The 20,614-nt window shown below is 33.1% G+C and overlaps 5 protein-coding genes across 6 annotated transcripts; 2 read left to right on the top strand and 3 right to left on the bottom strand.

Moving 5' to 3' along the window:
* Positions 1-131: 131 nt before the first annotated feature.
* On the top strand, positions 132-10,582 carry LOC110993170 (leucine-zipper-like transcriptional regulator 1 homolog). Its single transcript, XM_022259314.2, has 17 exons — positions 132-389; positions 640-796; positions 935-1,106; positions 1,183-1,319; positions 1,885-1,999; positions 2,165-2,328; positions 3,159-3,329; positions 3,531-3,672; positions 4,315-4,478; positions 5,199-5,374; positions 6,292-6,487; positions 6,901-7,058; positions 7,615-7,793; positions 8,159-8,285; positions 8,654-8,811; positions 9,360-9,538; positions 9,863-10,582. Exons 2-17 carry the CDS (start codon positions 654-656, stop codon positions 9,867-9,869), a joined length of 2,388 nt encoding a protein of 795 aa, XP_022115006.2. The 5' UTR covers positions 132-389; positions 640-653; the 3' UTR covers positions 9,870-10,582.
* A 135-nt stretch (positions 10,583-10,717) lies between these two features.
* On the bottom strand, positions 10,718-11,509 carry LOC110993172 (cytochrome b-c1 complex subunit 9). Its single transcript, XM_022259316.2, has 2 exons — positions 11,286-11,509; positions 10,718-10,820 (listed from the first exon to the last, which is right to left on the bottom strand). The coding sequence occupies exons 1-2, from the start codon at positions 11,424-11,426 to the stop codon at positions 10,782-10,784; spliced, it is 180 nt and encodes a 59-aa protein (XP_022115008.1). The 5' UTR covers positions 11,427-11,509; the 3' UTR covers positions 10,718-10,781.
* Positions 11,510-12,164: 655 nt separating this feature from the next.
* Positions 12,165-15,291, bottom strand: LOC110993171 (ras-related protein Rab-35). The gene is made up of 4 exons (XM_045634596.1): positions 15,049-15,291; positions 14,662-14,961; positions 14,326-14,474; positions 12,165-13,767 (listed from the first exon to the last, which is right to left on the bottom strand). Exons 1-4 carry the CDS (start codon positions 15,098-15,100, stop codon positions 13,660-13,662), a joined length of 609 nt encoding a protein of 202 aa, XP_045490552.1. The 5' UTR covers positions 15,101-15,291; the 3' UTR covers positions 12,165-13,659.
* Positions 15,292-15,720: 429 nt separating this feature from the next.
* Positions 15,721-16,686, top strand: LOC110993225 (actin-related protein 2/3 complex subunit 4). Its single transcript, XM_022259393.2, has one exon. It carries the CDS (start codon positions 15,840-15,842, stop codon positions 16,344-16,346), a length of 507 nt encoding a protein of 168 aa, XP_022115085.1. The 5' UTR covers positions 15,721-15,839; the 3' UTR covers positions 16,347-16,686.
* Positions 16,687-16,735: 49 nt separating this feature from the next.
* On the bottom strand, positions 16,736-20,297 carry LOC110993224 (ubiquitin recognition factor in ER-associated degradation protein 1). 2 transcript variants are annotated; one of them, XM_022259391.2, is made up of 7 exons: positions 20,155-20,297; positions 19,965-20,085; positions 19,716-19,870; positions 19,491-19,620; positions 19,111-19,253; positions 17,113-17,331; positions 16,736-16,990 (listed from the first exon to the last, which is right to left on the bottom strand). In XM_022259391.2, the coding sequence occupies exons 1-7, from the start codon at positions 20,155-20,157 to the stop codon at positions 16,829-16,831; spliced, it is 933 nt and encodes a 310-aa protein (XP_022115083.1). In that variant the 5' UTR covers positions 20,158-20,297; the 3' UTR covers positions 16,736-16,828. The 2 variants fall into 2 exon arrangements, with proteins under 2 accessions (XP_022115083.1, XP_022115084.1); XM_022259392.2 differs by having other exon boundaries at positions 19,965-20,079; positions 20,155-20,252.
* Positions 20,298-20,614: the final 317 nt, after the last annotated feature.

Here is a 20,614-nt window from a genome sequence, read left to right as displayed (position 1 = left end):
TCATTACTTATACTACATACAATAGTATTTTTTTATTATTTAGTTGTTGTAAACTTAGCAGTTATCTGAATCTTAATGACAGCATTCAAGTCAATGACAATGTCAATACTCTAACGTTAATAATCATTATTCATTAGTCAATGTAATAGCTAATAAATAAAACCATCAGGCCTGAATTAACTGAATAACTGGTAACAATAAACAAATAACATTGAAAAGTAAAGTTTCCAAATCAGTTGTTTGATTCCAGACTCTCGGTTATCCTTAATTGCTGGACAAGAAAGCGACAAAATCCAGGAATAATCTCTGAATAAGAGAATTATTTTTCTTAAAAAAGTTTTTACATTCTTTCATCCTGTCTTCCCAACATTCCTCCTTTAAAGCCTCAGGTATGTTAGAAAATTAATTTCACAGTATGTAATATCCTGAATAAATTTGAACATTCTCGCTGACCTAGATTGCATCTACTATAAACAATTTAATTCGCCTAGCACCGACCTATTTCCCAGTTTATTTTCGTTCTTAAAACAGTAATTTCATTGCTCTGAGTGCGATATTTAGATAATTTACAATATGTATTTATTTCAGTTATATATATTATAACAATTGTAATTGTTTTTTAAATATGCATATTTACAGATAAGTCTGCCAGGATGCACAATATAGCGAAAATGATAACAGAACAACTTCGCAACCCCAATGAGCTAGATATAAGTTTGAGAATGGAGTTTGGTCCTTTTGAAACTATTCACAAATGGAAAAGAATGTCTGAGTGCTATGAATTTGTTGGAGCTAGGTAAAGGCAACTTACCATTATATTATATTAAATGTATTGATTTTGAAATGTGTGTATTTCTTGTGCAAAAAAGTGTACAGATAAAAAAGTATATAAATATATTTTCTATATAGATGTAATATACAGACAATTTTTTAGACGAAGTAAACACACAGCAGTTGCATATAAAGATGCAATATATGTATTTGGAGGTGATAATGGAAAGTCTATGCTTAACGATCTAATTAGGTTTGACATAAGAGAGAAATCATGGACTAAAACTGGATGTATGGGTACTCCACCAGCACCAAGATATCATCATTCTGCAGTGGTAATTACTTTTTTCTAAAGCAGTCATTACAGGTAACCAAATAAATATAATTTATTCTTATAAATCGTCATTGCAGGTACATCGATCATCCATGTTTGTATTTGGGGGATACACTGGAGATATCCTAGCTAACTCCAATCTCACAAACAAAAATGATCTATTTGAATATAAGTTCCCAAATGCACAATGGGTGCAATGGAAATTTACTGGACAGTAAGTAAACATGAAAAACCTAATATAATTGTTTATATTAATATTGTCCTTGTGGACACAAAACTAATCAAGCAATATATATAGAAGTCAATACATACTTCCAAGAATTACACTTATTGCAGTTATACTTTTGGCATGTTAGGGAAAAATGATGAGAGAACACCCTTGAGAAAAACCCTGAGAAAACTCAGTGTTTCTGAGATAACATGCACATATGGACCAAAGTAGATAACATTAAGATAGACAGTTAGAAATAGAAATACAATAATATTTCTCATTAGTTTTTGGGTTTTTTTTATTTCATCTCATTTATTTACTTATTTTCCTTACATTATATATGTATATATTTTATAACTTAATACAATAGAAAACAACTAAAACATAATATAAACAAAAGAAATAAAAACCTAAAACCTAAACGTTATTTTAACTTCTTGATCAGACACACACATATTTACGCTGCTGACCCTCCCAAACTTGTTTCATTAATATTTGTGGTATATGATTTTAAAATTCATGATAGAAAATAGCAAACATATAATAATTTTCAAACTCATATTCTCAGAGAACCAGTACCGCGCTCAGCCCATGGTGCTGCTGTGTATGATGATAAACTCTGGATATTTGCGGGATATGATGGCAACGCTCGCCTTAACGATATGTGGACTTGCAATTTAGTGGTAGATAGTAATAAACTACCTTATATTTATAAATATTATATAAAACATTTCATTTGTGTCTAATATTCTGCTGCTTATTTTGAGACAATGGGTGTTGTCTGAAGAGTTTAAATATAAGTGTTTATTGAAAATAGCGAAGTAAAATAATGATTGAAATAATTTCAGGGTGAAAACCATCAATGGGAAAAAATTGAACAAAAAGGAGAATGTCCCCCGACTTGTTGTAATTTCCCTGTAGCGGTCGCTCGTAACAAAATGTTTGTATTCAGTGGGCAGAGTGGAGCCAAGATAACAAATGCGCTTTTCCAATTTGACTTTGAAACACATACGTAAGTATTTAATCCGCCGATTGATCATTTTGATCCTGGCATGGTCTTATCTGTAAGCTATTTAGGAGTATACAAACTTAGTGTAACTTTATTAATTAAAAGTTTTCTTTTAAAGGACTCAAGTCAAGACATAGTAAATCCAAAAAATGTTTAAAGATAAGGAAGTAATACTTAGCTTTAAAAGTCGACTTTAAATATTTAACTCAGTTTCCTCCACAATCTCATAACCAACACACAGTCACAGATTTCTTGCATTATCAATTTGAAAATCAAAAACATTATTTACTGCTTTCTTTACTGAGGGATTTCTGCACAGAGTGCGGTACTCGCTATATAGCCATAACTACCTAACCCCGCCCACCCATCACGTCTTTATTGGGAAAACTTGAGAACCAAAAGATCCCGTGACTAGCTGATACAGCAACCCTCCTATTAAATTGTGAACATTTACAGCAGGGTTGCAATGCCTTTCACCCAACGTGTGATCCACAGGAATATTCGTTTGCACACAACAGCTTATTTGTGTCCCGTTTATCTTTTATATTCCGCTGCCTATAGCACACATTGCTACGGGTGACATTGCATAAGTAAGACGCCCTTGTGTGCCCTAATTCAATACATTTGTAGCGGCCCTGAGGCGCGCTTTTCAAAGCAAAATCCTTTAAGTCTCAACATAAATAAATCGTTGTGTCGAAGACGCAATTGTCATTTACCATATTAAAACTTTTTTTTTTTGGAGTTTATGGCCTGGTATCTAGACCTATTAAAATTTTTTTTTTTTTTTGGAGTTTATGGCCTGGTATCTAGACCTATTAAAACATTTTGTTTAGATGGAGCCGTGTGTGTACCGAACATCTCCTACGTAGTGCGGGACCTGCGCCGGCGCGACGCTACGGACATGTGATGGTACACCACGCAAGACACCTTTACGTGTTTGGTGGTGCCGCTGATAGCACCCTGCCATCAGATTTGCATTGCTATGACTTGGATACTCAGATGTGGTAAAGTTTTAAACGATATTTAAAAAGCTTTAAATTATTTTTAAGTGATTATATGAAAGCTCTAAATAAATTTATGTACGAATGACGCGACATTTTTTGTATATTTACATCTCGCGAATTTGTACTCGTATAACTCTGAATATGTTGGTACTGAATTTAATAGAATACTTTTTATAAATGCATCAATGTATGTATGTCTAGGTCAGTTTTACAAGTGGCTGCAGACTCACAAGTACCGTCTGGTCGTCTATTCCACGCAGGCGCGGTTGTAGGCGACGCCATGTACGTCTTTGGTGGCACTGTGGACAATAATGTGCGAAGTGGTGACCTCTATCGCTTCCAGGTAAATCGTTTTCAAGTGATTTCAACAATTTCAGGGATATTACAGATTTAGTTGTTTAAAAGACTGAGCGTGTCTATGTACATGATTTCAGCAGTAAAAGACTCCTACTTTTTTGACTCTGAAACGCGAAATTACATTTGCATGTTTAGACAAATGCGTTACAGTTATTCATTCCTAAGCCTATATAATACGAACAAAAATGTCAAGCCCCTAAATCCCATCGGGTTATTATATAATTAAGTGGTGGAGCGTCTCAAGAAGAACGCTGACATTATATAGCTGATAACCTTGGGTCTCACTTAAAAATCATATATATATAAGATCATGTCCTTCATATCTATTTGAAGGAGTAAATCTTGAAAGCATGTTGCGTATGATTTTAGGTTAAATTTATCTCTATGGCCCGTATTCCATAACGTAAATCAAACTTAATTCAAAAATGTCGCCTGAATAAAGTTTTTTACATTTTCAACAGCGATTATAACGAGATTGTCACTGTGTTATGAATTGGGAGATATAGGCCTAAGACTTCCTCTTTCTAACCATAATACAAGCCTCGCCTCCATTTATTTTACTTTAAACAATATATATATATATTACTTAATATTATGTGGTATAATTTTAAAAGAAAAAATATTTCAGTTATCAAACTACCCTCGATGCACCTTACACGATGATTTCGGCCGCATTCTTAAGTCGCAACAGTTTTGTGACGTCACTCTGCTAGTAGGCGCCGAAGAGACGCCCGTGCTCGCTCATCAGGCGATGTTAGCTGCGCGCTCGCAGTATCTACGCACTAAGATTAAGTTGGTAATTTTGATTATGCTTTTTTACTAACGAATTTAAATATTAATCATTGCTTTTTTAAATTAACATATATGTTTATTAGTATAAGCGTATTTATTTTATTAAACAAAAATAATGTTAACATACAAAATAATATGTTTTTCAACAATACCATGTTCCTGCGGTCAATCCACATTAATTTGAGGTTGCTTAAAGATTGAGATACTGCTATTTAGCCTTTCTCGTTGATTACTAGTGAGAGTAGGTACATACCTCGATACATTCACTGAGTACCCTGAGTACAGAATTCCATATATTCTTGACTCGAACTTAAAAACCGGACAATTGTCTGTCCGAATAAGAAAACAAACAGTAAAAGAACAGTGAAAGAGGATAAACAAATACTTTGCCTGTTTCACAGTAAACAGTGATTATGGACGTAATTAAATAAGTCACATTGAAAAAAATGTAAACATTACAAATGCGTCTTAGCGCAACTCAAATACAGAAATCAAAGGAATCAAACGAATTGTGTCAAAAAATTATGGAGCACCCTGAACATAATTTATTAAAAAAATCTATTTTGCCATCATTCATTTTAATTTTTTGGCTTTATTAAAATTTTTGGTATATTCAAAAAGTAAAATGAAATTTAACTAACTGTAGGCTCAAAAGCGTAAGTTATTATGTACTTGCTAATACTTAATTTATTTTAGTAAACACTAATTGGCAATTGCCAGGGAATCTCGTGAAGAACTTTTAAGACGTATAGAAGCAGGTGAAGAGGATCCAACCGAGCAGTTCTCATACAAGTCACAACCACAGCTCGTCGTCCGACTGCCAGAAGCGACACCGGAAGCGTTCCGAATGATCCTCAACTATATTTATACGGACAAGATTGATCCTACTGAGAAAGGTAAATACGGGCTATTTTTAACTGACTTAATTTTCTTTATTTGTGTGTGTTCACGCCATCTAATAGTACTCTCTGGTGATATTTTCTGTCCTTACCGCACCCATTCCCTAAACAACACTCTGTCTCTCTTCCTATATTCAAGTGTAGGGGACCACTCTTTATGTTTCCGCGCTGCTGAGAAGACTTTCAACCGTCGACATGAGGTCTCGCTTCTTGTTGCTTTTACGCTTATGCTTTTATTTGTGATCCTCTCCCACGGAGAAGTAAAAGGACGGAGGACTAACGAGTGATGTTTTTCCGCCGCATTCAACTGACCTTTCGGGCTACATTTCTTTGTCTTTGCCGCTGGTAAATTAAGAAACCAACTACAATATAACTATAAATTCATCATTACAACTTACGTTTATCAATTAAAAATGACATATTTCAGTTTTTAATCTTAGTTAAAACCAATTCTGCTAATGTCTGCTGACCGTTATTACACTCCAAAGAGCAATTCGTGTTCGTAATTTAATTCCAAAGGTCCGGTTTCTTGAACAGATAACTATTGAACAGGTGTATTTAGTATAGCCAAATTTCCTAAGTATTTTGTTAAACATTTAATTAAAATGAAGTAAAGTTTTAATATACGTTTTATACGTCACCTATCGTTTAATCGAAAATTAAGAATGCATTCGTGCAATCGGTATCGCGACTAAGATTGCAATTGTGCGCGCTCATGATTTAAATTTTTCACCCCCAGTATTTTTCAACCTGTGTATTTTCATCGTAGCATATATACAATTTAAGAAAAAGAGACAAAAATTACTAAAGTAAAACTGTGCAATACCACAGATTTCGTTTTTATAAATACGGAGCGGGGGATGCGAATATCATTTAATTGAAATCGGTTTTTTGAAACAATTTTTTTCATATAGACGAAGACCCAGCTTCCCCAGCCACAATGCTATTAGTTATGGAAGTGCTAAGACTTGCGTTGCGTCTCAAGATCCCACGTCTACGAGGCCTCTGCGCAAGATATCTACGAGCTAATCTGTGCTATGGTAACGTGCTTCAAGCGCTACATGCAGCGCATCAAGCGAATCTAGCCTGTATTAAGGAATACTGCTTGAGGTGAATCTAATATTACAATTATTTAAAGCGGCTTCTTCTTGTATATTGTAGAGGTCAGTTGACAATTAAATGTATCAATAAGTTCACCAGTCAAGTATCGATACTCGGCAAATATCCCGATCATCGGGTCGGTCACGTTGGATCGTGTGACGTCATTTGACATATGTCAAAGTCAATACTGACTCTTTTTTTATTATTGCACTAAAATGATGAAAACTTTTTGGTACTGATCATGATGTATATATTAAATATATATTATACAATAATGATGTCAAATTTAACTATATGAAGCCATATATCTTTGGGTCAAGTATGTAATTCTGAGTTCAGACCCAACGCTAAGTATGAATCATGACATCAGGGTTGACTTGGTTCCAAAACACTTATCACCTCGTCTTTATTATGATAATTAGGTTCGTTGTAAAAGACTACAATTTCACGCCGATCGTGATGTCTGCGGAGTTCGAGCAGATGGAACAGCAGTTAATGGTGGAGGTGATTAGGAGAAGGCAGCAGCCTCCGCCCAAGATACCCACCGCTGCTCAACATGACTCCGAGGAAGAGATTATTGGTAAGGGAGAAATACATTTATTTAGTTACCATATTTTATATAGTTTGCATACTAAGTATGTTCTCAGGGTGTATAATAAGATATTTAAATTTGAAAGAAAAATAAGATCATAAAATAGTAAAATTAATTAATTTTAATACAGTAAGCGTCAAGTTGTTGACACTTAACGTCTGGACAGATTAAATAAATAAAAATTGTGTTTAACAGTGTTTTAGAATTCTTTGTTTAGATTATATGTAATTTTGTTTTAAGATCGTGTGTACTTGTACGTGACGGGTGCGCTCTAATCATCCGCTAAATCATTAAATAGCGATGCAGTTTTTGAATCTATCGATGTCTTTACTCTCTTGATACGAAATTTATTTTTGTAAGTAGCTATTGAACGCTACATGATGTCATGACTCACGACATGAAGTAAGAATTACATACCAAAGTCACCGGCACTCTAGCCAGTGTCACTGCAGGACAGTCAATGGAAAATCGCTTATACTCATTAAACCTTGTTTTTATTAAAATTAATTAATTATATGTTACAATAACACCTTTTGTGTAACAGGTACAAATCTGGAACAAGACATGTGCGTGTTCGTCACTTCCGGCGGTGCGGAACTCGCCGACGTACGTTTACGAGTGGGCTTTTCATTGAGGCCCGCCCATCGCTCCATACTTGCGGCCAGAGCGGCGTATTTTGAAGCTATGTTCAGATCTTTCTCGCCACAGGATAATATCGTCAATGTAAGTTTGCAAATACAAGTGTTTAAAATAATGATAAAGTAAACTTTTTTTATAAAGTGAAAAGGTCAACTACGAGTTGTACAATCGTTATCGTCAGAATTATGTTTTATTTATTTATACTGCTTTATACTTTTTTATGCGGGCTGCCTTACCTCTAATATATTCGTAAATTAGGTGCATGCCATTGCCATGATTCTTTTGTTTTATTATTATGACGTTGTGTCAAAATAACGAGACGTAACAATTTTTCTATCACCGTACGAGCAAGTGGTAAATCTATTGATTCGAACCTTAATTACAGGAATAACACGCTTTAACCTCTAAGCTAACACACATTTTTGTAATTAACAAGTTTATTATTGTAGATTCAAATTTGCGACACGATTCCTTCCGAAGAAGCATTTGATTCTCTTCTGCGGTACATGTACTATGGTGACACAAACATGCCTACTGAAGATTCGTTATATCTCTTCCAAGCTCCGATTTACTATGGTAATATTTCCTTCTTATTATTTTTAAATTAATAATAAATTTAATTACTTTATACACTAAAGAGTTCACAGTGACAAAACTAGCTAACTATGAGGGTAGATGGTAACTAGGTAACTATGGCGGTATCACTTAACATCAGATGAGCCTCCTGCCCGTTTGCCTCCTGTTCTATAAAAAAAAAAACAAAAACAAAACTAGACTGTGAAGTAGCGAATGAATATTTTTTATTTGCACATGTACATTGTTGTCTTAAGCCATTTTATATACTATTGCTAAAATTTATTTAAATATGATTATTCACTGATTTTTTTTAATATGATTTTTATCTATTTTACAATTTATATTTAACTTATTTTTTTTAATAAAAGGTTTTACAAACAATCGCCTACAAGTATTCTGCAAACACAATCTCCAAAGCAACGTATCTCCAGATAATGTTGTAGCCATACTCCAGGCTGCAGATCGAATGCGAGCAGCGGACATCAAGGAGTATGCCCTGAAGATGATTGTGCATCACTTTGAACAGGTATTTTTTATTAGTATTATAATTTACTATAATTTATATTAATGCCTTTTTTACTAGCTGGGGACCAATTTTCCCCTGCCAAACTAAAGTACTTGTCCAAGATGGGGTAATATATACCACAACTCAATTACCAGTTTTCTGTCCCTAAGTTGGACTATACCGGTTGGAACACACAACTAAGTAGCTTTTAATCGGCAGCTCATGTCTGAGCGTTGTGGTCACCAACGAAGCATCTAGATCGAACTATCTCCTTCCATAGGTTTCTGTCCAGCGCTTCCCTTATGACACTGTATAGTTTTGAAGACGTTAAGTCTTTCACTTGATCAATCCATCTGGTTGGTGAACGGCCACGTGATCTTTCGCCTTCTGTTTTACCAACCACGATCAGTTTCTCCAAGTTCTCATCGCCTTTGAGCTTTGTAACTACCTAGGTACGGAAATGTTATTCAATCCAACAATACGTGTCGAACTAATAACCTCCCCTTTTTGAGGTTGTTTAAAATATTAATGTCATATTATTACTAAATTATGTATTCATTTTTTCTCAGGTCGCCCATCAAGACTCTATAAGGACTCTAGCTCAGCCGTTACTAGTTGATATCATTTGTGCCCTCGCGGAAGAACCCCGCCATGACACACCCCTGCCTTTGCACCCAAGATCTCTGCCATCATCTTCATCTGGTGACACACTGGCTGATGAGGACTATATCAGATATCGAACCAACAGGTTATATACGATTATTAGATATGAGCAATTATTTGTAAACTGAAAGTAGTAAATCATTAAATTGGAAAAAATTGTTCTTCTAAGGCCTTAATATCGGTAACAGGCAAACTTCTGTCTTCTTGGGTACAAATTGGTCTAGATTTAGTGTACCCCAGGCCGAGATTCCACGTAGCAGAGTTTCGACTTAGACAGAAGTTTGTTTCGGTACTCACCAACTACCCTTTATAATTTTCTATTCTGATAAGCAACACCAGTGTAACTATTATACTCATTTTTACCTATTATAGATGCATTATTTTTTTAAAGTGTTCTTTAACATTCCAGGTCTTAACAGATAAAGGAGAAGATTGAAATAAAAAGACCTACAAACATGCCATTATCTTGTAAGATGCAAAACAAATGGTCTTTAGTGCGAATGGAGATTTTTAATGATACTTACAAGCATATATTATTTAAATATTTTTTGAAAATATTGAAAGCACTTCTGTCATACTTTTGTAGATGTATATAAGTTGTTATTACAGTTTTTGTTAATAGATGGAGGAATAATTACTCTTAAAAATTGTTTTCAAATATAACACAAATCAATGTTTACTTTAAATTAGTAAAAAAACTGTTTTAATAACTTACAAATCATTAATAATTAAGGTAACATAAACATTGTAATTAAAGCCACAGACTAGTCATTGATAAAATAATTTAAATGTTTATGGACTGAAAAGGTATTTCGAAATTTAGATATATTTATTTTAGAGCCCTTGGAGATTATTAGTTAAATAAATATTATTAAGATCAGAAGAAGTGATGTTATAAATAAGAAAAATAATATTTAATGATTATATCAATATAGATAAAATACTAGAACCTGGTTTAGATTCACCATGATCAGCTCAGCATATAGGTCAGTGTAGTGTTCTAAGTGTGAAGGGTTACCCATTTTAATTCCTTCCTTCCTTGTTCAACAACACTGATGGTGTTTGTGTGGCTCAAAACTAGTCACTAGAATGCGCACTGTATGTTGGGACATAATGGTGGTTTTCAGCATTGACGCCTATGCAGTATTTTAGAGTAATGCATTATTTAGAGAAAGGTTATCAGGGACAATAATACACATCTATACCATGTGTCTCTTAAACCCATCTTGGATCTAGTACCTTATATAAATAAAAAAATATTTCAGAATAAGATGACTTTATTCAAATAACTAATAAATTATTACATGACTGTGTTGAATTTATTTCACCTATTCCTCATATTTGTGCTTGATGTCTTTCCATAATTTCTGAAAAATTAAAAATCTCATTAATTGGATGCACTTATAGTAAAGGAATCAATATACGGTAAAATCCTAGTAACCTAATTACATTGAAGTAAATTTTTCCCTTAAAATGAATCATAATGCAGAAGTATATTTATAACTCCAATTAGGGTAAGGGACAAATATATTGATAATTACTTGTGGCAGATTATAAGCATACTGCCTTCAATTCAAACAATTATTTCATATTATTAAAATCCTGATGGTATGTTGTTTAAAATTATATGTTTGAGTTAAAATAATAAATCTGTCATGATCAAGTAGTTATTTCAAGTTAATGTATGGAAATAAAGAAAATTCTATGAATCCAAAAACCAGTGAGGCTTTTACCGTCTTAGGAGATGATAATCTGGATAAACTTTAGCCTTAGAGCAAATAGATATATTTTCAACACCAACTATTGTTTAAATTACATAACGATTGACTTACTCCCTTATTGATGCTCTCAAATATAGAAACGGAGGCGATTTCAAAAGTCCTTTCGAAGAAGAACGAACCACCCACGACGACTAATGCAAATGTTGAAGTTCTCTTGAAAACCGCACGGTTAATAGTCGCCCACAAAGACATTTTGGCCTTCCCTGTTTTCTTTCAACTCCTCAAAGCAGAACTGAGAATCTAGTTTTAAAATTTAAATGTGATTTTCTAAGTTTTTGACATCGCACTGACTAGTGACTAGAAAAATTATTATGAATGTCATTGTCATCAAGTTATTATTATTTTTGGATACAGATTTACAATCTTTTTGTGATTGTTACAGAATTGTAATCTATACTTCCAACCTGTGGGCAGAAATTTACAAATAGAAAAGCATTAGATTTGCGTGTCTGTTCATATGAAAATTGTCAAGGTCAAGTATACAATTTTCATATTATCGAGTTTTACCACACTACAGGAAAAATCTCTGCTACCATTATAATATGCTGTTTTATTTTAAAATATGTCTGTGTGATAAATATATAAATCTGTGCCTATTCATAGGGGGATTATTCGGTATAAAGAAATCGCAGAACCTGCTAGTACACATTTTAAATTAAAAAAAATAGAGTTATTTAGTCATTTATTTATGATTAAAAGTCCCACGCTTAGCCACTGGCTGAAACGGCTGCAATTATTTATTTTTGTTTATATTATCATTAGAATATTAAATTGTGTAATAACCACCATCTTTGAGTTGGTTTAGGATAATATAATAACCATTTTTTATATGTTAGGAAAATATATAAACAGGATTTAAGGCAGGGGAAAATTTGTATTAAAAATAAAAGATAATAAATTATCTAGTAAAAAAGAATAAAACACATGAGATTATTATGAGCAAAATATATCATCTATTTTCAATTTATGATGCTGGTATCAACAATAATTCTTATAAATATGAGTACCATAATAAATTAAAAAAGTGCTCTTTAAAATGTTTAGACCGGTCCCATTGTTTCCTTTTTGTAAATATAATTGTAATAAAAACAAGCACATACAAAAGAGTATTTAATTAAATAATAAAATGCATTTACATAAGTGCCAAACATTAGCCAACAGTACAATTGTACGGAATGAAAAAGGCAAATAATACAGAGATAAAATTAGTAAAATAGTTCAAGATTTTGGCAAATGATAACCTAAATAATTGGTATGAGTTACATTTTTGCACCTTAATTAAAATTTTAAACTAAGCAGTAAGGGGGCGTCCATAAATTACGTGAGGTGTTTTTTTTAATTTTCTGAGATGATTAGATGAGATTTGACTCGACCCCCTCCCCCCCCTTAAACACCTCACGTAATTTATGGACGCCCCCTAATTCATTCCAAATAATAAAAATACAACAATAGACTAAAATAATAATTATGGAATTTTGTTTGACAGTCCATGTAATCATTAAATTCTATACTTTGCCAATTGCAAATAAAAAAATATAAATATGATCTTGTTTTATAACACTGGATTCAGAGTATGAACTTGTGATTTTGTTAGATATTACTATGTTAGGTCCCTGGTAAAATGGGTGTTCAAAATGAAACTTACATTACTTGTTTTAATATAATACTTTAACAGAACATTTTAAATACTTCTATTGGTCTAATTCTCTCTATGTGATGACACTAATAGCCTGAATACAAATTGGAATAATATTAAAGTAATTTTAAAATTAATTAATGGTAAGTATACATTTATACAATTTTCACATGACACTTCATCATACAATTTTGAAAATGGGAATACATTCATATACTAACTAAACTTTCCTTATCTTAATGTAATATTTGGAGTCAAAGATTCCATAACATGCCCTAATCCATGAGTGTGCAACCCAGCACTACCATTATTGTTTAAGAGACACAGGATAATAAAGCATGTTTGGCTGGAATAACTTAATTCAGAGATCGACATAATATAAAAGGATTAATACACTTAATGCCCCCTACAAAAAATGTTTAAAAATTGTATCAAGTCCCTTGAGTAACCTGGAACAAATTTGCGGTTGTTTTGGAAAAATAACCGATCCCTAGATATGTACTTTATGTATTTAAAGGATTACAATAAAAATTGGTATAAAACATTATTTGTATAGTCCACTTCCAATAAAAGATTGAAATGTTTTTTAGACTAAACAAATATTTTGTCTTATAATATGTTAGCATTAATGCCATTCTGTATAGTTGTAGGGGGTATGATTGAAAATAAAACCTTTAAGGCATCATTTGTATTAAAACTACATGGCCAAGGTACCTGTCTTGGTAGGGTTGTGCAACATCTCATTTTGAGCATAATATAGCGACATCCCTGGCTAAATGTCAACTTCTGTTACTGACAACATTTCTTTCTACCTTTGCTATGATTCTTTCTAATATTTACTACATCATTTGGTGATACATTTTGCCTCTCTTTCATTTCCAATTTTGATCTGAGTACCTGAAATGAAGATGATGATGATGTTAGAAAATATTGTTGAACGGAAATTTACAAAATATTTTCACACATAATATCAATGTTAAAGCCTTGATGGTAGTATTCATAAGTAGTTTAATCAAAAAACAATAAGAAAGATACAACTTAAACCTAATTAGATCTTTATGTATTATTATATATTATACATTTCTTTAATCATATTATGAATATAGGTTTTATATTTTCAAATTCATTAAACCCTTAAGACACAAATCAGTCACAATAATCATTAATTAATTACCAGTAATTAGGTTGAAATATATATATTAAATAGGTAAATAGAGTATAATTTCTTCAAACACCATAAGCATACATCATAATGAGTTTAAATATCATTAGCTAGCTTTCTATAAAGACCATTATTGCTTGTACAAAAAAAAAGATTAACTTTTATATTTGCAACACAACAGTACCATGAAATGGTGAATTTGGCATAATAGAACCTATCAGAATAGTATTTTTATATTATAAAGTTTCCCGAATATTCTGTAGTATATTAGTTTTAAGTGTAAATATGCATACCATTTTTGTGATTGTCAAAAACATTTCTTCCACATTTATGTTTTCCTTTGCACTAGTCTCAAATAATGGTATATTCATTTGATTTGCAAACCTTTGGGCATCTTCTGTAACTACAACTTTTCTTGATGGACAATCATTCTTGTTGCCAACTGTAAAAACATTACACATATGTTAATTTTATAGAACTCAAATTTAGTTATTTATACATAGAATATTATTTGGTCACTAACTCTGCTAGACAGCTCACAAGTTGATTCATGCTACACATAACATCTAAATAAATATTATCATATATATTGATAGATGTACGAAGAAATAAAATTAATAAATTCTTACCAAGAACTTTATTAACGACATCGCAATTTTGTTCGATCTCATGAAGCCATCTCTTTACATTGGCAAAGGACTCTCCATTAGTAACATCATAAACAACAATGACACCATGAGTCCCTCTGTAGTATGTGCTTGTTATTGTCCTGAATCTTTCTTGGCCTGCAGTATCCCAAATTTGTAGTTTCACACGTTCACCATTTATTTCTAAAGTTCTTATTTTAAAGTCAACACCAATAGTTGTAATATAACTGCCAGAGAACGTATTGTCAGCGAAACGCAGGAGGAGGCAGCTCTTACCCACACCTAAAATAAAGGACAATTATTATTCCAGTTACTTCCTCGGAAAGTATTTACAAACTCGTATCACTGGCATAGGCCTCGCCCACTCACCACTGTCACCGATAATGAGCAATTTGAAGAGATGATCAAACTCGCGAGCCATGTTAAAACTGTAGCGTAGCAAGTTTTTATTCGGTCATGTGTTTTTTGATAACTTTAATAATAGAATAATATCTGTTCTTTGTGAAATATTTATAAAACGCATGCCGTAAAACGTTACGTTTGCATTACTTTACAAATTGTCCGCCATTATACTATACGAGAGGTGAGAACTGAGAAGTAGTCAGATTTCAACTGACAATTATTTGACACTTCACACTTTTCTTCACAGAATAGATAACTTTATTCTACATCTGTCACACTGGCAGGAACCACAGATTTATAGATAATAAATATATATATTATTAAATTAAAAATTGCTTTAAATTTACACCTAAGTTTCTTACCAATATCACAAAAACACAGGGAAAAAACATAGGGAAATTACCTGAGTTTTGGTCCACTCTAGATGGTAACAACACTCAATTTAGGAATGTAAAAAGTGAAACATACGAAAAACATATTTGATACAAAATTCCCCTTCGTCTTTTATTTAGTCTAAACCAATTCGTCTTTGTCTAAACCAATTTGTAAAGGAATTTATGAAGTAACTCGAAATTTTTTATCAAGTGAACATCTTATTCGAATTGGGCTTTGACTGTCATTATTCGAATCAAATGTCATTTAGTCATTTAACTTCTAAGTCCCATCTCTATCAGAAAGTATTGTCCACTGAATCGTGAATACTGATAATTTTATTTAAACGAGGTGTGGTGTCGTCAAAGTTATTAATTATATAAACAATGTCGGCCACATTAAAACCGTATTTAACGGCAGTTCGTCACACGCTTACATCGGCTATGTGTTTGGATCATTTTTCATCACAAGTCGTAGAAAGGTACAATAAACCCGAAGTTGAAGTGGGTACAAGTAAAGAATTGTTACTGAACCCAGTAATTATTTCTCGAAATGCCAATGAAAAAGTGCTTATTGAGTCATCAATAAATTCTATTAGAATCAGTATAATGATCAAGCAAGCAGATGAAATAGAAAAGATACTATGTAAAAAGTTTATGCGTTTTATGATGATGAGAGCGGAAAACTTTATCGTGTTACGGCGGAAACCGGTGGACGGATATCATATCAGCTTCCTTATAACAAATTTCCACACTGAACAAATGTATAAACATAAATTGGTAGATTTTGTAATATATTTTATGGAAGAAATTGATAAAGAGATAAGTGAAATGAAACTTGCTGTAAACGCCCGTGCCCGAATTTGTTCTGAAGAATTTTTGAAGCGATTCTAAGTTACAAATTTTCATATATAGACTGGAGGTTATAATACTGCGAATCTTTCAAGTATTAAATTAAGTTGTTTGATGGCAATAAGAGTATTCTAATAAAATGTTTACTCTCATGTAGGTTAAAATAAAAATATATTATTGTTTATTTTAATTGTTGACCTGGGTGAGTTACTATTAATTTTAGGTATAGTCAAACTTAAAGACAAAAACATTCAAAAAAGAGATAAAAAAATGTCTTCAAACTTATTTTGCAGTATTAAAACCATGTTTATCATAAAGCATTTTTATTTTTAAAAATTAAGCAATATTGTAAGATTTAAATAATATTAAAACTTATCTCATACTTTTGTCTTTTTACTTTATGGTATGGTAGTAAGTTAATAAAACATAAATAGACTTGTATAATTTTACTCATTTAAAGTTTTGTCATGCACACAAATTATTTATGACCTAAAAAATCTTCTGAACCCCTTGATAAGAAAATTTTAATTTTTAGATTTAGCTGTTCTTAATGTAAAGCCTTCTCCTTTAAATGCTTGGAATGGTTCTGCGGGCGCTTCTTCCTTTGAATTTGATGGTCGTGAATTTCGTATGAATTTTAAAGTTCCAATCACATAGTCATAATCTGGTATACCACGTACAAATGGCTGTAACAATAGATTTTTTTTACAAGTTGAATAAAATAATGGAATGCTTACTTCAGGAAAATTAAACTGAAAAATTATTTAATAACAAATTGAAGTAAATTAAATATTGATCAATTAATTACCATTGGTCTTGAACCTGATGCCTGAGGCTCTGAATCACTCTCACTGGTTAACTTCTTTTTCTTGCCATCTAATCTATTGCCTTCACCCTTAAAAGCTACAAAGCCACTTGGTTCTGGCATCATAACTTGACTATCTTCCTCCATTGCTGTGTCAGCATTACCATCATTTCTTGAAATATGTTCCTCTTCCCTATAGCCAACTGGAGGTGCAAATTCAACCTGAAAGTGTCAGACTAGATTTTTAAATATGTGTATGTTATTTAATATATACAAATATGTTTTGCCTTTTAAAAATTGGTACATTCTTTTTTGAAGGACCTTAAGTCTCATTGTTTTGAAAATACTTCAGTGGTGGTGCGCGGCAAAAACTACGGAAACACGCTCAGTTATGAAACGACGGACGTCGAGGTGACCCTACATCTCTACGCAACGCCAAAGGATCAAGCCGCTCGTAGAGGTATTGGTCGTCGACGATTCGAACCGCTCTTAGTTGAATACGGTCAAGTGGAAGGAGCGGGTACTCAGGAGCACCCGCTTGTGGGTGAGAACAGTACTCCAGGTGGGGCCAAATTTGCGCTTTATACAGTTGCAAGCGATGGCCCTGAGTGAAGTACAGTCTCGGCTTGCTGAGCACACCAACGTTTTTGGAGGCTAATAATAAGCCTTTCCTCCCAAGTGACCACGAAACTGAATGTCGTTCGATATGTCAACGCCAAGTATTCCAACGCTGGCTGTGTCTTTAAAGAGTGTCTTCGAAAACAGTAGCACTAACATTTTTTTTAAGGGGAAAACGTGCAAACTTGTGTCTTCTCGGGGTTAAACTGGACTAGGTTTAGTCTGAGATTCCACATAGAAGTGTTTTGACTTCAAACACATGTTTGTTACGGTACTCATTGACAACTGTCCGAGAAATATAGCAATAAATGTTGCTAAGTTGTAACAAATCATTGATATGCAGAAGAAACAGCGTCGGGGATAGAACACAGCCTTTTGGGACGTCAGCGTTAGCTAGCTAACCCTTGGACTCATTGCCTCTGCCCACCTATCTGTGAGGTATACAAGAAGGTCACTAGCCGAACGACCACGACAAAAGCTGTGCTTATACTAGATACCTATATTAACCTATTATACCCAAAAGCTTGCCATGATAATGGACTCCTTTATTTTGGAGAACAAGAAGGTTATAGCTTTTGGCGATAGTTGAATGGATCAGAGCGATCACCTTTTTAGGAATTGGATGTATCGAAGCGGTCTTCCGGGACAGTGCCTATCGGGTATAGGTACCAGAAAAGGCCCGTTAAGACCGAGCCAACTCAGGAGTACAAGTACACAACACAAGTGGGGGGATACCATCTGACCTGCTCGACCAATGTCCAAGGAAGATAGTGCTTTGCGGACAGCATGTTGACGGAATGGACATTACTGGCATCGAAGAATCACATCGCAAAATGGTTGGTGGTGATCGCCCTTGGTTATGAAACTTCAAGTTGGACAACCAAAACCAACAGCCAAAAAGGTCGACCTTCTCCTTCGCAGTGTGTGCCAGCGAGTCATCCTCCATGTACCGCGATGGATTGATTGACTGACAATAATTCCCTCGGATAGCTTTGGCAAAGACCAGAAGGCACAAATCCCTGAAGGGAGTTGGGCCAATCGCTTGCAAAGCTGGCCATATGCTCTACTTTGCTTTAACTATTTTCCATTTCTAGGACCTGGAGGCTGAGTTTTTTTTTAACTTTGCTGGTATTTGGCATCAAGAGATATCAATGCTTCCGCCCATGCCTTAAAGAATGTGAATAACAATAAAGAATGTCATTAGCATACTTAGTAAAATATCCTCCTGATTTTTTTTTTTTCCAAGAGCGCATCGTGCAATCAGTCTTCTGACTATGAGCAAATAAGTTGTAGGAGGACTTACTATCCTTCTGATTTAATGTAAAATTTGGTGATGGCAACTGATGGCAAAAAATCTTATACCATCCTAATATATAAACTTACATTCATATCACATTCGATAATAATAACAGCGCTACCAGGCTTAGTTTCCAAGACACAGAGCTCATAAACCTTTGAATTGTACTTGATTGCAATCACATCACCTGTTGTTAGACATGAGAAGTTCCTCAAGCAGTTTTCAAGGACTGAAAAAAAACATTCAAATTGATATTATATTCATGCTTTAGAGAAGAATTCTTAACAAATGTGTATAACATGATGTTAATATTTGAAATAATTTATAGAAAAGTTGGTGTATAAACCAGTATTCTCACTTTTCTTTTTAAACATGGCATTAAAATAAACATTATCTATGTTTGTTTTAAACTGATTAATTATAAAATTTAGAATGGCAAAATTGATGCTATAATAACTTAATATACCTGCTTTTGGATTTGATATATCAAGGAAATCTTCAGACAAGGGTTGAAATTTTGAAAATGTAGCCACAGGTAGAGATACACTTTCTATTTGTAATAATGAACCTTCTTCTAGTACTAAATTTGTCATCATCTGCACAATCAAAAATATATATAAATAAGTGGAAAGTCAATACCAATAAAAATATGTCAGATTTCTAATATTATATATTTTTTTAATCATCATACCCAATGAGGTAGATAGGCTCTCCCTTCATCTGCAACAAACTCTAATACACCACAATGTGTGATCCTTTTTGTCTTTTTATTTGTCAACTTAAAAATCATTGGGTACTCAATATTAAGACGAGTTAATTGTTCTAATGCTGATGGAGGCATTATAACTAAAAAAAATCAGTAAATATAAGAAATATTACAGAAAATTTACATCGCTGCATCAGTTTTAGGTTTTTCACAAAAATAAAAGTTTTACACTACTTTTTCCTCCCCTTTCTACGTCTTGCCTCTCATTCCCTGGTAACATGGAGACGGAGTAACATCGGTAGGTCATATTAAAAGACCTTCCTATTTCGTGAAACATATTGAATCCAAACTGAAACTAAATATAATGATAGAGATGAATACATTGAAGTAACGAATTCAGGCAAATACTTTTTGTAGAATTTACCATTTTTTTTTGTTTATTTTTAGAAAAGGAACAGTGAAATCTCAAATCTGTAAATATACGCAACTCATGCAAAATACAAATTACAATTTACAATACAAACACAATTTGCAATTAAAGTAAAACAGCTGATGGCAATTGGCAATTCGTAATTGTTTCACAATATTTGACAACTGACAAGTGAAAATATAGACTGCAGAGTCTAATATAATACTACAAACAGAAGAATGCTTGGATCAGTTGACATGTTTAGAAAGAACGTTTATGTCTTATGATTAAAGGTGCGAGATTGAAGTAGAATAAAAAAAACACTAACTTCAGCAACTATTTCCACTTGGTTAGTCAAATTACCATTTGCTCATCACATTGATCGATTGAAAGGTAGGCTTGTAGCCCTAGACAAATCAAAAGATAATAGTAGTAGTAGGTGTTGTGATATAATGTAATAACTATAAACGTATAA

Source organism: Pieris rapae, chromosome 3 (assembly GCF_905147795.1).
Source record: "Pieris rapae chromosome 3, ilPieRapa1.1, whole genome shotgun sequence".
In the NCBI taxonomy this organism is placed as follows: Eukaryota; Metazoa; Arthropoda; class Insecta; order Lepidoptera; family Pieridae; genus Pieris; species Pieris rapae.
Note: the sequence above shows the minus strand (reverse complement) of the source record. Positions and strands in the feature narration are given on the sequence as shown.

What these genes read in the sequence shown, in the direction of transcription:
- LOC110993224 (XM_022259391.2), bottom strand. An exon ending in CGTAGAAAGGGGAGGAAAAA is followed by an intron (nt 19,871 to 19,964) that starts GTAGTGTAAAAC and finishes GATTTTTTTTAG; the next exon opens with TTATAATGCCTCCATCAGCA. An exon ending in CATCAGGTTCAAGACCAATG is followed by an intron (nt 16,991 to 17,112) that starts GTAATTAATTGA and finishes CTATTGTTACAG; the next exon opens with CCATTTGTACGTGGTATACC.
- LOC110993172 (XM_022259316.2), bottom strand. Translation starts at nt 11,426, where the DNA reads ATGTCTTTGTGGGCGACTATTAACCGTGCGGTTTTCAAGAGAACTTCA. An exon ending in TTGAGAGCATCAATAAGGGA is followed by an intron (nt 10,821 to 11,285) that starts GTAAGTCAATCG and finishes TTAATTTTTCAG; the next exon opens with AAATTATGGAAAGACATCAA.
- LOC110993225 (XM_022259393.2), top strand. Translation starts at nt 15,840, where the DNA reads ATGTCGGCCACATTAAAACCGTATTTAACGGCAGTTCGTCACACGCTT.
- LOC110993171 (XM_045634596.1), bottom strand. Translation starts at nt 15,100, where the DNA reads ATGGCTCGCGAGTTTGATCATCTCTTCAAATTGCTCATTATCGGTGAC. An exon ending in GCTCATTATCGGTGACAGTG is followed by an intron (nt 14,962 to 15,048) that starts GTGAGTGGGCGA and finishes CCTTTATTTTAG; the next exon opens with GTGTGGGTAAGAGCTGCCTC. An exon ending in TGTCGTTAATAAAGTTCTTG is followed by an intron (nt 14,475 to 14,661) that starts GTAAGAATTTAT and finishes ATGTTTTTACAG; the next exon opens with TTGGCAACAAGAATGATTGT.
- LOC110993170 (XM_022259314.2), top strand. Translation starts at nt 654, where the DNA reads ATGCACAATATAGCGAAAATGATAACAGAACAACTTCGCAACCCCAAT. An exon ending in CTCCGAGGAAGAGATTATTG is followed by an intron (nt 7,059 to 7,614) that starts GTAAGGGAGAAA and finishes TTTGTGTAACAG; the next exon opens with GTACAAATCTGGAACAAGAC. An exon ending in CACAGGATAATATCGTCAAT is followed by an intron (nt 7,794 to 8,158) that starts GTAAGTTTGCAA and finishes TTATTATTGTAG; the next exon opens with ATTCAAATTTGCGACACGAT.